The 15,808-nt window shown below is 45.1% G+C and overlaps 2 protein-coding genes across 5 annotated transcripts in view; one reads left to right on the forward strand and one right to left on the reverse strand.

Annotated features, from left to right (window-relative positions):
• Positions 1-2: 2 nt before the first annotated feature.
• On the forward strand, positions 3-11,799 carry LOC308066424 (uncharacterized protein). Of its 4 annotated transcripts, none has more exons than XM_080393706.1 (4): positions 3-2,566; positions 6,244-6,684; positions 9,071-9,211; positions 10,356-11,799. In XM_080393706.1, the coding sequence occupies exons 1-4, from the start codon at positions 2,500-2,502 to the stop codon at positions 10,358-10,360; spliced, it is 654 nt and encodes a 217-aa protein (XP_080249832.1). In that variant the 5' UTR covers positions 3-2,499; the 3' UTR covers positions 10,361-11,799. The 4 variants fall into 4 exon arrangements, 3 of the variants coding, with proteins under 3 accessions (XP_080249832.1, XP_080249831.1, XP_080249830.1); XM_080393705.1 differs by having other exon boundaries at positions 9,071-9,210; positions 10,350-11,799; XM_080393704.1 differs by having other exon boundaries at positions 9,071-11,799.
• Positions 11,800-11,937: 138 nt separating this feature from the next.
• Positions 11,938-15,808, reverse strand: part of LOC308066427 (phospholipase A2-like) — a 34,600-nt gene continuing 30,729 nt past the window's right edge. Inside the window, exons 4-5 of the mRNA XM_080393709.1 lie at positions 15,287-15,393; positions 11,938-12,173 (exon numbers count right to left, since the gene is read on the reverse strand). Coding sequence (XP_080249835.1) covers positions 12,010-12,173; positions 15,287-15,393 — 271 coding nt within the window. The 3' untranslated portion in view covers positions 11,938-12,009. The remainder of the gene's footprint in view (positions 12,174-15,286; positions 15,394-15,808) is intronic.

Genomic DNA, 15,808 nt, shown 5'->3' on the forward strand with positions numbered 1-15,808 from the left:
CAGGTCACCTTGCAGGAAAAGAGAAGAGCTGTTGGAAAAAAAAAAATCCACCTGGCTGGCTGGCAGGCAATGAAAAGGGACGGACGGGTGGGTGGATGGGTGGATGGACGGGTGGATGGATGGGTGGGTGGATAGCCAAGGGGGTGGGGGGGAGGAGAGCAGCCTGGCATAACGCTGGTTCTTCCTGCCGCCCCTTTTCTGCACCGCTGCCTCAGACAGTGGGCTGAGGCTCTCCCTGAAGGAACATCCCTGGACCCTGTGACACCTGCCTGCTGACACATCAGCCAAGGTGCCAGAAGTCCCAGTGGCTGATGTCCCCTCCCAGCTGTTGGCCCAGACAGTGCAGCTTTAACACTGCTGACATCGAGTCCCCAAAATTTATACAATAAAGTGTAAAAAATAACATGTGTTTTATTTCATTTTGGTTGCTTGCTTTCTTGATTTGGACCTCTGAAACTCAAATTTTTCAGGCTTTTCTCAACAACACTCAGGAGACCAGTATACTTTTCCTTTTGTCCAAAAATTGAGATTCCCTCTGAACCATACTGGGTTATCCAAGTGGGAGAAGATTTATGTTCAACTGGTGGCTGCCAGCAACGCTAAAACCCCTTTGTATTCCCTCGGTTAAAAGCTGGCTGACCTGACAGTTTTGCTCAGGCACGTCCCAGTTAATGGAAGATTCACAAGAGAGTTGCTATTACAGGATGAAATGAACACGAACAGCATTTGCAGGAACAATGGTGGTAGGTTCATCACAACACGCTTGAAGTTTTTTTAGAAACACACCACATACTTGGGTTTAAATCAGACACTGTTTGGAATGCCTTTGGTCCAGCTCCATCTTCCCATGCTGACTTCCCTGACACGCGGTCACGGCCAGTACTCTAAGCCAGTAGCTCAGTCCCAGTTCCTCTTGATCTGCCAGATGCCTTTGACTCTACTGGTTATTCCCTCCTCAAACTCTTGATTGTTTTTGACTCCTCTATCTTTTTCTTTTCATAGATATTCTGGTTTTGCTCACTAACACTTTGGCAGTAGACCAAACTTCAGAAGACCCTCAGACTTCAGAAGACCCCCATCCATGATCTACCTTCCAGCTTTCTACTGAAGTGCTATGTTGCTCTGTGCTTGGTCTCAGTTGCTCCAGTTTACTTCAGAGTGATTCCTGCCTGGTAATCCCAGGTCTTCCCACTCTCCTGACCCATTTCAGAGAAGAAATATTTGCCTTTTAGGTTCCTGTAGCCATACTCCCTCTAGCCTGTCCTGCTTTTGCTGATACAGGTGTCACTACACCAAAGCTAGAGCAACAGGCAGTCGCGACAGGTTGTTCCTCTTGAAGTTTGGTCAGCAGAGTTTTGCAGGTCAAGTGTGGGATTTCTTAAAGCAGTTATTGTAGAGCATCTGCATGCAAAGATGTGGATCACAGAAATTATTAAAACATATAGAAGAAAGCCATATGACAGTAGCACGATGACAAATTTCCTTACGGTGTGGTGGGGACTTTTTGGGGCTTCTTTTTGCTTTCAAATGCAAAGAAAAGCAGGAAGACTCATGCCTCTCTCAGCTGAATTGTGCTTTGTATGTGTTTTAGCAGATAGGGAACTGAGTCTACTGGATTCTCAAGTACAATTTCATTATCTGAAGAGTCTTAAAGATAGCCAAAATTGTTAGATAAGGTGTGCCATAATGCCTAATCCTGTGGCTGAGGGAAGAGGTGTCAGCCCGCTAGCGAGAGTGGCATGTGCTCGGTACAGCGGCAGCACGGCTGGCAGGGGTAAATGCTGCAGGTGGGGGTCTGGAGCTGCTGCAGCTCTTCCCACAGAGCAGTGCTGGGTGTGCACCTTTGTGTAAACCCGGCGTCTTCCAGAGCACACCTGGATATCATTTTCCAGACAAGCCAACCGCTTCAGCAGTTTCCCCATCCACCCTGGTGGCATAGACAAGCTTTACTTAAATGGAGTCTAAGTAATCAGCTTTTGGTGAAAAAGGATTTGTTCTGCAATGAAAAAAAAATACTTTCAGAAATGCCTTTTACCTATAAACACTGCGTGCATATAGCCACATGCAGTGGTGCAGTAGGGTGATAGGAGTCTGTCTGCTCAGAAAATGAAGCCAATTCTCTTTGTCTTCTCACCTCTATCAGGGAGGCGTTCAGCAGAAGAGAGGTCTCCTTTTGAGTGTCTGGATATTATGTACTCAGCCCAAAGTTGTGGTTTTTACAAGGCCAGAGTGAAAAAACAATGTATTATCTTCCCTCTGCTCTCAGAACATTTTCAGCATCTTCTCAAGGGGAGACCAGAACAGCCCCCGGGAAGTCATTGCTACTTCAAAGGTGGCTGTCATCCAGGCGGCAGGCAGAGCACTGTGATCTTGAAGCTGTGGTAACTTTAGTAACTGTGACATTCACTGGGCAGAGTGTGAGGTCCTGTTGCAATAACACACATTTTTTTGCCTGTACTACCAGAGGGAGAGACGGTGAGGCCATATACTTCAGCAACTATGAGCCAGCACATCGGGAAGCTCTACAGATCTGCAGTGTCTTCATTCCTCTTCTTCTTGCTGGTGGGTGAGTACTAAACCACCTTCCTTAATTAGAAGAAACACAGCTTATTCCTAGAGTTTGGCTTGAGGGGTTTTATTCTTGTTTTTCAAACAGCAACTTTCGACTGAGGGCTTCTTCAGAATGCAGGAAAACCGTATCTGGTGTTGTGCGCTGCACTAAAACATACTTTTCTTTATAGATACGTTCCTGTTTAGCTAATAGAAATGTTCAGAAAAAGTATGTTTGCCTGCCTTTTTCACAATGTGTATCATCATTGCCAGAAGCTTCATTTCTATTTTGGTTCTCTGATGTATTAGCAACCAGTTATTGTCACAAGGTAGTTATTCATATCCTTTTGTGAAAGCCAACCTCAGCCCAGGGCAAAAGTCGTATAAATTGAGATGAGCAACATGCAGTCATTGATCACTTAAACATAGATGCCTGGGAGCTGGATACAGCTTGTAAAGCACCCTCATGGTATCAGCTGAGTGTGAAGTTGAGTTCTAAAGCCCCCTAAACCATCTAAAAGGTCGAACAAGAGGATTTTTATGTGGGTTGGAAATGGAGCCTGATTTGCCCTCAACCTCTCCTCCATCTATTGAGTGTGAACAAAGGAGAGGAGACTCAACTAGACAGGTCAAATTTGCGCTGATCTCCACCACCATTTTAGTTCCCTAGTGCTGTTGTCAGCTGGCAGAAGAAGCTTGCAGGGCTGCTCATGTTTACTCCAGGCACCAAAGAGTAAGTTAGAGGCTCTAGGACTGGGAGAGAGCGCAGGTATGTTTTATTCTTCCCTTTTCTCACCCCACCTCCTCTAGCCTGCCTTGTGTATTTCTCATTCACAGCCAACTGTATGGCCTTACATGGGAAAGTATCAACCTGCAGATTACGTAAAGGGGAGGATGATGGCTTAGTAGGTGCCCTATTAGTACTGCCAAATGTGGAGCACATTTGTCACATTACAGGGAGTCCCAGAGAGCTTTTTTCCCCCTCATGGTTGAAAATTGGCCGTGAACTACCGACTTCATATGACAATGACCTATTAGATCATCTAATCATTTTTCCAGGTCAAGACAAGATCATCCATGCTGTATTTCTCTGTACTCAGTCTAGCTCGAGTGCTTTCACCAAAAAGCCTTGCATTCCCCTCCATTGGGGATTGAGCCCTCCAACCTGCAAGGCAGGGGACCTACACATCACTCTGCTAATGAAGCGATTGACTTATAAAGAACAGAAGCAGAGTCAACAAGGCATTTGGCATGGTATGCTCCCAGATGCCAATATGATAAGGGCATTGTGTATTTGAATGCCAGTGAACTAGTACGTTCCAGTTTTGCAACAACGCAAAAGAAAAAGAAAGAAAGAAAGGAAGAAAGAAAAATAGAGGCTGTGCTGTGAGCTTCTCAGTGAAACCCCCAAAGAGAGCCGGGACAAAACAATACAGCCTACTCCTCTTGCGTTTTGATTTTCCTAATTAGCTTTCAGTTACATGATTTGTATTGAGTCAAAGATGTCAGATAACACAGATGACAAGGCCAGTTATTTCATGATAGGAGGTGCAAATAAAACTCATGACAAACAGAAGCAGCATCAAAGCACATCGTTCCTGCTCTGTTATGTTCTCTATGACACTAAGTAGCTGTGTAAAAGTGATACCTTTTACATCACCAAAAGGAATAAAAAATATAATTTTGCTGAGGAGGTGCATATGGTAAGGCTGGAATACTTGTGGAGAAGAAATTCTGTGGCCATTCCTTGAAAAGAAGGTAGCAGTAGCACACACTGCTTCAGCTAAAGCAGCAGTATCCAGTGGAGATAATAGTTAATGAAGAGAGATTTTAAAAGAGTACTCATGACAAAACTGCTAAAATTCACTCTTAACAGATAACCAAATACATCACATCAGAATATTTGATGCACAAAGGCTGTAATATGTCAAGCTACCACCAGCTTTGTCAAGCATTTCAACTATACTTGTCAAAGTACCTTGTCAGGATACTTCAGCTTTTATGACTGCTGCATCAATACACTGTTTTCTAACTGAAAGGGAAAATCTAGACCTCGTGTTCCCCCAAGAAGCTCCAGTGGGCTCATTGGTAAGATTATGTACGAACATGAGGATAATATCTCATCCAGTATCTCTAATAAGGACTATTCATTTTAGGGGACTGGATCCAAAACTACGATAATATTTGAGTACCTAATTCTGAAGTATCCAATTCCCATGGGTTGGTGTTCCAGTTACACGTTCAAAATTTTCACTTTGAGGTAAAAGCATGGAACAACAAACAGCTCTGAAGGTTTTTCACATGCTTTGTTGTTGCCTAGTTTCATAGCTGGCTTGTAATTTCTATATTTTTGCATCCATGAGTTACCTCTCATCTGATAATTAAACTGTAAGCTCTATATCCTGTCCTTTTATAAGGCACCTAGAACAACAGGGCCCTGCTGCCTGACAGAAATTGTCAGTGTGACTCCCCTAAGAGTTATAAATAATAATAACTATGAATATAACTGTGATTTTGTGTACAAGCTTGCCTGGAGGAGCCATTCAAGTAACTCTCAAACCAGTCATCAGGGGGTTCGGTTTTCCATTGCCTTAAGACATTTGTCCCCGAGCACAGGGAGTCTGTTGCCATTGTGAAGTTCTACCAGACGCAGACAATAGCATTTCAACCCTTTGGATGGCAATGAAAGACTCAAGACAATGGAAAATCAAGACCTCCACTATGGAATGGTCTGCAGTCCTTGAGAGGGCACCGACTAGTATGAAGGGAGATGATTTCGTTTGAAGAAAATAAAACAACAGAAGAAACTTTTAAAAAAATGGGTCTGAACTCTTTCTTGGTGACAGCTGTTGGCTTATATTTAAGAGTTTATTCTTCCGTCTTTTTGAGACAGCAACTATTTGTCTCATCTTCTGAGCCTGGGCTTGTTTCCAGAAATGAGATCCACTCACACTACTCTTAGCTCGAGGCTGTTTGATACTATGATTACTGGCTGAGTGAGAGAAGGCAGGTTTAAATCTCTACTACAGACATGTTTGCATATTTTTCTAACAAAGGGTAGCAGGACAATGTGGTCCTTTCAGAGACAATAGATGTCACCCTCAGTATCAATACCTGCAGAATGCAAACGTGCCATCCCCCAGGTCACTGATAGGATCTTCCTGGGGGTTCAGCCTCTGGCAATGGTGATTCTTCCCACAACTTCAAGATTTCCTATCCTGAAACTGGAAGTGCATGCCAGAACTCCTAAGAAGCTCACATTATGTTTTGGACTGCAGGCAGTTGCATTAGGGTGCGCACATATTCACTGTACTTGTCAGAAAAGAGCTGCGTGTGTGTAAGCGTACGTCCGTTTTTTGCTTTGCCTCAAAAAAGGTTGAGTCAGGGACATCAGGCCTCGAGATTTTTTGGGGTGGAAATGTGGCTGAATGAACTCTAAATTTCACCCAAAGCCATTGGACAACGGCATTAATTTTCAGTAGAAAGGAGCCGAGGGTCAGGGAACAACCATCAGTACACACGAACATAATCTAAACAGGAACTAGGCAAAAAATCCCTATTGTGATAATAGTGGCTACCTTCAGATCCTAATCCCAGGAGCCATTCTTTGTGCTGGTTAGAGGTCAGGAGCAGCTGGAAGGTTTATCATCCTATGACCCTCAACCCTCCTTTTCTTTCTCTTCCCTGGTACAGATGTTGGTGCTAGTGGTGGAAGTGCAAGCAAGGAGAATGCAGCTGTAACTCATATGTCACAGCCTTCGTTGCCGACAACATCTGAGCCATGGCAGCTTTTGGTGACTCAAACACCAGCCAAGGAAAAAGCCAAAGAGGGTGAAACTGTGGTCTTAAATTGTCACTTTAATAGTCCACAACGTCCCTCCCTGACTGACCTGATGGTGAGGTGGTACAAAGAAGATGAAAAGGGGCAGATGGATCTGCTAGAAAGCAATACGACTATCTTGCCAAATAACTCCAGGGTTTTCATGAGTGGAGACTTGTCCCAAGGGGACGCCTCCCTGGTGATCCTCAATGTGACAACCAGTGACCACGGTATTTATTTCTGTGAAGTTACACTTCCAGATGGGAAGGTGGTGACAGGAGATGGCACAAAGCTCAGAATCAGGAGGGCTCTGGGTAATATTTGATGTTATTTACTTCTTTTCTCCTTCTTTCTCCTCCAAAGCTGGTCTACAAACTTGCAGAAAGAGGGAAGCTGGCCTGTTTGACCTCTAGCAGTAAGCGCCTGGTGTCACAGAGTGTAATTGCTCTATAGCATTTCTCATTATTTTCATTAGGCCAGCTAATTTTCATCGGCTTGCCTCTATAAACAGTCACACAGGTATTATTATAAGGAGGGGCATTTACAACCAAAAAAAAGAAGGAATTATCACTAAAATTAAAGTCAGTGCCAAGAATGATACAGTTCGACAAGTTCTCTTGTGCTCACAGCTCTGTTTGGCAGAACCCACATGAGTGACAGACGTCAAGACAGCATCTCAGGGAACAGCTCCCCACTCCTTTTCTTCTTGACATTATTTCTCTGCAACCCACTAACTTGCATATTCATTCCTTAACCTGAATGACATAAGTAATCCCACAATAAACAGGAGGATCGCATTATATCATTTCTGCTTAACTTCACATTAAAATCAAAGTAGCATTAAAAGTGCCATGCTATGTTTTCTTAGCATCACAAATAGACACTAGGCATACTAAGGAAATAACTTGCTTTGCCTTTATCAGCTGGAAATGTCAAAGCAGCTTTCCTTTTTATGTAGGCTAAATACATTCCAGTCCCAACAAATCAACACATCAGAAGGTTTATTATCTTATTATTTAATTAACAAAAAATAGCACCTTCTGTGTCAAGAGTAAATTATGCAAGTGCCATTTCCCCTTTATTCATTACTAAAGCTTCTAGCTCACTGAGATTCACTCAGCCTTTGCTCTTTTGAGCCTGACTTCTTCCGTTACTAATTTTTATAAAACTACTCAGTTTAAACCGTAGCATTAACAAGGCAAGAAAACCGTGCCCCCTGCAAGGGCCTGGTCATGTGTCTAACGAGGTCTCCTGTTGGCTTGATCTCATAGTCTCAGCAGTGCAGGTTACCCTTGCCAAGTCTGCGCCCTGGCCAGTGTAATTGCCTTTCTGTGGTCCTGAGAAGATGAAATATATCCTTTCTGTATGATGCCTGAATTAAAGAGACAAGAGAATATGAGAAATATAATTCATGAAGAAATGTTACGTGCCACAATTCCAGACTGTCCAAAAACTTACCTAAAATTAAAAAGATAAATTAGCTAACTCTGTTAACTTGTCCATTACAGGAAGCAAATTATATATATTTTGAAGGTAAGTAATGGTTCTACAGTACCTTCATTACTCTCACTTTCCTGATAAAATGAATAATCTACAAATGGATTGAAACTACAGGGTGCCTCCCTGTGTGCAGGAGAAGGGAGTGGGACTTTTACTTATGAGCTCCAGTTGCTTTGCTGGATGTGCACCCATTAGGCTAGGCAGCACGGGGTAACGCCTGCTCCTGGGAACAGGTGGCCCAACGCTTGGAATCCCGTGTGCGAATATGGTAGCAAAACATCCAAATTTTCTGGTGAAGCTTAAATGTAACCACATAGATATATGTAGTGAATGCCTGATTGTACTGTTATCGTAGATGAAACTGAAGGGCTTTTAATAATTCTTTTATTATATTTTCTGGGTGAGTCACATGGCAAAATGACTACCATGAGCATGAGGCAGTCACTTAATACCTGATTAGATCAGTTGTGAGCCATTGCCCAGCCAGTTTCCCTCTCTCTGAAGAGACATTCCGACTCTGACAGACTCTTAAGCTACCAGGGCAGATGCTCTCCACACTGTATCCCATAGCCCCTGTAACAGTCCATCCTACTGTGCTCACCTGACCAAAGGCTCTTCCTGAATCATCTTTCAGTCCCCCAAAATAATAAACCCGGATTGCCAACATGCTCGTATCTCAAAGAAAATGGGATCATCCCATCTATGCCATGCAACAGTCCCAAAGAGCACTAAATCAAAGGAAGGACTTCAGTGAGCTCTGTCAGCCCTCTGGTGCTGTCTCCTTTGGAGGTAGACAGGGAGACTGGTGAATTTCTTATAATTGTCAGAGTATTTTTTTCCATCTGAAAATAAAGCATACAGGTATGAGTCCCATTAATTCAGGCGGCATCATCTTTTGCCATCCCATGGCACCTAGCTGTTAAGGGAGATTGCTAGGGAGATGGGGCTGTCCTATCTCTAAATCTCTGGAAAGCTTAGCAGCTTCCTACATAGGAATGAAAAAAATCAATAGCTCCATAGTGCAATACACTCTTTCCCATGTAGAAGCCCATGATTTCATGTCAGACACGACACTGGCATAATCGATATCACAGTAAGTAGCTTCTGCTGCAGCCACTGCAGAAAGTATCCTGGCTGCATTGCATATACTTGCCTGGATGACATCTTATGTTACCCTCTCTACCTTCCCTTCTCCCCCAGGCTTGTTTGGTATAGAAGAATCCATTGGAACTATCATTGGGGTTGTGGCAGCTGGTATTGGAGGCGTAGTGGTTCTGATCATTGTTTTAACCCCGCAGCTGAGGCGGTGTGTCCTCTGCATGAGACAAGGCTCTCACCAAGGTAAGGAACCCAACTCAAAACCTGAATTCCTTACTAGAGGGCTGAACCCAGTCACCTATTTCCAAAGGTACCTTTTTTTAATGTAAGGAGGAATTCGCCATTTACTTACCTCTGGTCAGAGACGGGATCTGGTTCAGGATATAAGCAGTGTGGATGAAACACTAACAGGGCTGGCTCTATACTCCATCTTTTCCAAATATTCTGTTTTTGTTGGGTAGAGCTTCATGCGTAGGCCTGATGAGTTACCTATAAACAAAACAAGATCTTCTTTAATTGCCACTTTCGGCAAAGAGTTGTTCAATGAGATGCTGCTTCTTTTAACAAAGTACTGGGGCTCCTGTGGTTCTTTTTGGTTGATGCTGAAGGATGGCTCTTCCTCCCACCAACTACATGCTTACATCCATACTCTTGTAATGCTCATGTACAGAAAGCCTGTGATGACCCAAGTGTGTGTGAAGCGTGGTTTGTGAAGCCAGATAACTTTTATTATATCAGCTGATCAGGCTGGGAAAACTAGATGTTTTCATCACACACGAGCCAAAGAAATGACCTGAGAAGGGTCTGTCTGTACTGAACGTACAGGCTGAGGTACCCGAAAGCTCTCCTGTTTTTTCCAGCTCTGTCAGCTGGTCTTATCAGGATAGGCTGACACTGAAGGCTGCATTTTGAAACAAGCTTATTTCTCACTTTGTGCAACCCGAGCTGTGGTCTGCGTTTCAGACCGAGCTCAGCTGACCTTTTGCTTTTAGCGGGGAGCCGGGTGATGTGCACCTTTTCTCCCGGCACTCAAAAACCTTGCTCGGCCTGCTGCAATAAATGCCCTCCCTGAAGGGATGAAGGAAGAGCTGGGCTTGCCATTCACTGGAGCGCTGCCGCCACCTGATGGCCAGCGTGGGGGGACAGGGACAGGGACAGGGACACGGCCAGGAGCTCCCTGCCCTCACCGGGGAGGGTCTTCCAGCCCTTGCTGAGCAGCGCACCCGCATCCCTCGGTTGATGCTGCCCACGCAGCAGCAGCCCTTTGCAAACCCTCTGCATGAACAGAAGTCACAACTTCTTTCCTGGCCAGGAAGCCTTGCAAGAGTTTACTGTGTTGTACTAACTCCGTATCACTTGCTCACTCTTTCCTTCTTGCTCCGCGTAGCTTGAGGTACAGCATTACAGAGGTCACAGGAAAATGTAAAGCCTACAAGTGGAACAACGTCTGATGCCCTGTGAGCCACAAATGGAGCTCTAGATGGAATAAAAGCCTTTGCCTCAGTACATGGTGTCTTTGGCATTTTTATCTTGGTTAGTCCATTTCGTTTTCCTGCAGCTTTGACAGCCACAGTGGCATATGCAGCATCCTCCCACAGCAAGGAGCAAAACAGTCTTCCGTGAAGAAATTTGTATTAACACCTGCCAAAACCCCACTTAGTTAGGTCACACATCTCCGAATTCAGACTCTGCTGAGGTACCTTGGGCCTTTCCCTGCCGTTACTTCTTATTTTAAAGCTGGTACTCAAAGTTTGGGTGCTTCAGAAGAGACAGAAGCAGCCTGACAGACCCGGGTGCCCCAGCTCTCCAGCTGCTAACACCTGCCCAAGGAAATGGATTCTGGTGCTTCCTCGGGGGGGGGTGGGTGTGTGTGCAACCGTGGCTCCCATCTGCCTGCACCTCTCAGTACAGAGCTTCTTGTCCCGTTGGCTTGCTCCAGCCTACAGGCAAAGAAGGCCCACCTGAACATAGCTACTCCTGGCTGAAAGAATGGGTTATTGTTTTACTCTTGCCAGAAGGAAACGTAGAGTTTCAATATAAGCCTCTAGTACCCTTAAAAAACCAAGGAGCAATGAAAAATTTGCTTGACACGCCTAATGTTCTCCATAGCCCGTTTCCTGACATGACAATAATTGATTCCCAGGTGGTCAGTGACATGGGGAAATGCCAATAGAGGAGAGCATCTCCTATATGTATAGGAGAGCAGTCTACTAGCTCTGAAGCATGTGTAGCAGGCGAGGAACACGCTCTTTTGCAAGGTATGGGTGTGCCTGCTGGTAAGTAGAAGTCAGAAACCCTTGCTGGCCTTGCAACAGCAATAGCCTGGTGTAACTCTGCTTACCTCTGAACACACCTCAGATGTGTCCTTGGTGCTGTGAGGCAGGAACATGAGGGATAGGACAGCTGGTATGTAAAAGAAGAAACGCACACCCACCCTGCACACAGACCCCCTGCAAGGAAGGATGGAGCCCTGCCCTGGGCCACACTCTGCTTCTCCTTCTGGTAGGAAGCAGAATTCCTCTGAGCACAAACAAGGGATAATGAGGCATCCTCCCTCTTTGATGTCCCCTCTCTTTCTGCGGGTCCAGGAAAACAAAGTGGGTCACTCTGCTTCCAGACTGGGACATCTTGGACCTTCAAAGGCTGGTGCGTCTTTTCACAGAGTTGGAATCTGGGTTTGGTTTTTTCGTTTGTTTGTTTTGTTTTGCAAGTCAGTCCAGTAGAAGTCTCTATGTATTTTTGAGATCATGTGAAAATGTATGGGAGCTGAAGGTCAGGCAATGTGCAAGGACAAAAAAGCCGTTTGGTGAAAGATAATGTGTTCCCACTGCCCTGCATACCAAACCTTCTCTTTCTGCCAAGGCAGCAATCAGAGCAGGATCTTATCCTTACTTCAGCACATATATTACCCTGTCTCTCCCTCCCCATAGACCCTGGCCTGACAGAAGTTCTCTTACACCACTGTTAGCTCTGATAAAAGAGGTAAAATTTTATTCCAGCACCCTCAAATTCAGAGGGTTAGAAGAAAGGTCCTAAAAAGACTATTCTGCCCCCTTATATCTGAAATGGCAGGTGGGATGAGTCTGTCCACATAAAAAATCTGGCCAAAGGATGAAGTGTGGGTTGTATGGGGCTGCTCCCCAACACTTGGCTGCTTCTTGGTCACACAGGCACACCATTTTTTCACACCGGTCTGTCAGGTTATCTGCAAAAGAAAATGTGAGCGGGGGATGAGAGATTCTGTATTGGATGAAGGCAAGAAACAGTTTTAGGAGGAACAATCCCCTAATGAAGAAAGTCTTAGAAAACAGAGGCTGTGGGAGCAGGAAGAAAGAAGGACTAATGCGTTGTGTGTGGATCTGACCATCACCTGTCCTGTCTCTGTCAACAGGTCTTAACTGTGACCAAGAGCATCAGAAAGTAGTAGCTAAAAGTAAATTGGCAACGCTCACAAAAATCTGCCCAGCACAGAGTGCTCCCCACTTCTAGGGCTGTGTGAACAATGGGGACTTAGTTCAGCAAAGCTAAAAAAAAAAATATTATAAAATTTTAGCTTAGACTGAGCTAAAAATATTCCATCTTCTCTCAGTCAGTTCATTTCCCTTCTGCAAATCAGACTGATTTCAAAAGGAAAAAAAAATCCTGCTTTGAAAGGAGTCTCCCAGAGGGACATTCAGAAATTTGAAGGCATGGAAGCACCCATCAGGCATCTTTCACTCATGCTCCCTGAGTTGCTCTTACATCTCTCTCTGATCATGGCAGAGGAGCCAAGGAACTCTGCAGCAGGGTCAGGTACCTGATTTTTATGAGTCAGCAGCTAATGAAGCTGATCAAAACCATATCTGGAACGATATATAATGCAACTATATGACTACACGACTAGGTAAGGACCATCAGGAACATCAAAGCAACCAGCTCAGGTAGCTACTTGCAAATGACCGATTTTGAGTTAATGAACCCCATCCCATCTATAGGTGGCTTAAATGCAGCCATTGGGCTAATATTCTTTCAGAGCACAGCGCCTTGTTGATTGGAGGCTGCTACTATAGATTATCCAAAACCCACTAAACCCTGCACTAGGCAAAGTGTAAAGCCTAACTCATGCCAGTGCACGTAGGCTTTGCTCCAAAACCAACTCCAACGAGTACAGGGATCCTTCCAGATTTCACTCAACTTTGTGGGATTAACCGTGTATCTGATAAATACGAAAAGCCCATATTTCTTAAGCTTGTCTGAAGAATCATGTTTACTGGTAAAAAGTGTTTCAGGGGTTCCACTGACGATGACTTTAGCACTAAGGCCATTTTTTTCTTAGCTACCAGTCTTGCCTGATGTTCTCCTTGCCCCTCTGCTCCTTGTGTTCTTTCCATGCCATGCCAGCCACTGTATGTCTAATGTGAGCACAAGTGTCTGGCTTGGTAGTAATTTCTGTTAGAGACGAATGATTTTTTTGACCAGCACTCACAACTGACAGCCTTTTCTATATGCCAGATATTTATTGAATGGAATTTGCCTACATGTGATGGTGTAGCTGGACTGAAGAATATAGTTTTGTCAACGTTTTTCATTCCACAAACAAAACTGCCTAACAGTAGCAAAAGGAGTCCCAGGTAAAATTAGTTTATTTTTAGTTTACCTGAAAGTATCTGTGTATATGATACAGTGCTAGGCAACAGGCATTTATTTCCTTTTGCATAGAAAAGACAGTGCAGCAGTTCTGCTTCTAATGTTTTCTGGACATCATTGCTGTTGGCCCAGCAAGCACGCCTGGAAATTTAATTCGTCATCCCTTTTGTCTGAATGGGATCAGACAGTACAACTCCACACCTCGGTAAAACCTGCTGTGCTGTAGCCTGGGGTAGGAAATTTGCCTTTGGAACACATTTCTATTGTGGGGATGTCAGGGGGAATGAAGCCTGCTGAGGGCTTGTGGAGTGCAGTTGAGGGATACTGCTCAGGCCTTGCCTGGATATCCGCTAAGGAATTAATGGCATTCCTTTAACCAATGCTTGTTAGCCAGGTTGGAGCAACTGCAGCCCCGTGCACTCTTATGGAACATACTTTGCACATGTCTCATGAACTTGATGATCCATCTCACATCTGCAGCTAAGAATGTTCCTTCACAGCAAAAAGAAACAGGAATATTTTTTTTTTCCCTATAAAAACAGCTAGCAGAAAATATCAGTCAGCTATGGAAATATGGGTAAGTGGGAGGAAGAACAGTTATACATTAAAGCAATACATTCCTTAGCCAGCACTTTGTATTTAATAGGTTGTTCTGGCACTTGAGAAAGAGCAACTGCAGATGTGCCATGCCCCATCCAATACCTGCTGGCAGATTTTCTGCTGCTGGAGAGGCTGAGAGTTGCACCAGTAGAATATGGTCTTCTGATAAGGTAGAAATAGTCTTCTAACGATCAAGCAAGTAGCTTTGATGATATGGGGACATGTTTTACTCTCATGCGTTTCTTTTCAAACTTTCAAAGTGTTCTACAATGGATTTTACCATCAGGGACTTTTTTGAGACTTAGAAATTCGAAGTGACAAATTCTAAGACTCAAGTCATCTGGTGTATGTCAAAACAAACTGGTGCGAGCCACTGACGGGCTGTGACTGTGCAATTCAAGACCTAGACTGGGTACCAGCTGTAGAGCTGAGCACAGCCTACACTCACTGTATGTCTGCAGCACGCCGGAGCATTTGATTCTGCAAACTTCCAAATCCCCTCTGGAGCCCTAAGGCTTTAGGCTGGAGCTGTGCAGGAGGCAGAGATGCAGGTTGGCACCATAATTAACCTGTCTTGCAGCCATGCGTAATAGCATGGCTCCTCTCTAGCGGTACGTAATGGTAAGTAAAAAAGTGAACAGTCCTGCTGGAGGCAAGGCCAATACTGCCACGGGAAGACTGTCCCTGCAGACCGTTGCACGGCTGTGGGAAGAGGTTGGTGAGGAGCAGGCACACTTAATGCGAGTGAGCAGAGAGCCTCCAGAGAGGCATCTGCATCTCTGCCAAACCGAGATGGCCTGGGGGCTCCACGGCCCCCACTCCCACTCTCCAGCCTGGGGAGGACCCAGGTTACCTGAAAGAGGTGGTGCCGGCCTCCAGCCTTCCTCCCAGCTCCAGCTGCGGACTCCTGGCAAGCCTAGAGATCCAGGCAAAGGATGGGCAGAGAGCTTGAGGGAGGATGGACGTTGCCTAAAGCGGCTTTGAAACCAGCATACACAGACCTACCTCTGAAGCCCACAAAGCCCTTCGGTCAGCATAGTGCCTGCAGCGGAGGGAGCAAAACGTGCCCAGCGTGAGCGAGCACTGCCTTACCGCACTGCACCGCGTTCTGCTCACATGCCCACTGGTAGCGCTGTGCCTTGGGGCTGCAGCCTTCCTTTTCTGCCTTGTCGTAGCAGCAGTCGTGCCTGTGGCAACACCTGGGAGAGAATAAAAGGTAAAGTTGGGGTCCTCCTGCATCCTCATGTTCTGCTCAGGGGTGCTTGCACGTACTCCAGGAATGCTGCACTCGTTGCTCACAACAGCAATGTTTGCCCCAGCCTGTCAGTAAATCAGCTGTTGATGAACCAAGCATCCTGGCATCTCTGTGAAAGCTCACATGGCTCAGGAGCTCATTAATGCTGTATTTGTTCCCATGACCACTGTGCTTCTTCCTCTAAGATTTTGCTGCCAGGAAGACAGGTGTGGACTTGGCAGCGCTAGGTTAATGGTTGGACTCAATGGTCTTAAACGTCTTTTCCAACCTAAACAATTCTGTAATTCTGTGTTTCTATGGTAACCTCACTGAAAGGGAGCTGAAGAGTTCCTGTAATGTTTGTGATCATGGCTCACCAG

The sequence above is a fragment of the Falco punctatus genome (genome assembly GCF_963210335.1).
Source record: "Falco punctatus genome assembly, chromosome: 6".
In the NCBI taxonomy this organism is placed as follows: Eukaryota; Metazoa; Chordata; class Aves; order Falconiformes; family Falconidae; genus Falco; species Falco punctatus.

Excerpts from the sequence above, each read along its gene's own strand:
- LOC308066424 (XM_080393704.1), top strand. The coding sequence starts at position 2,500 with ATGAGCCAGCACATCGGGAAGCTCTACAGATCTGCAGTGTCTTCATTC. Across the intron at positions 2,567-6,243 it reads CCTCTTCTTCTTGCTGGTGG|ATGTTGGTGCTAGTGGTGGA; the intron begins GTGAGTACTAAA and ends TCCCTGGTACAG. Across the intron at positions 6,685-9,070 it reads CAGAATCAGGAGGGCTCTGG|GCTTGTTTGGTATAGAAGAA; the intron begins GTAATATTTGAT and ends CTTCTCCCCCAG.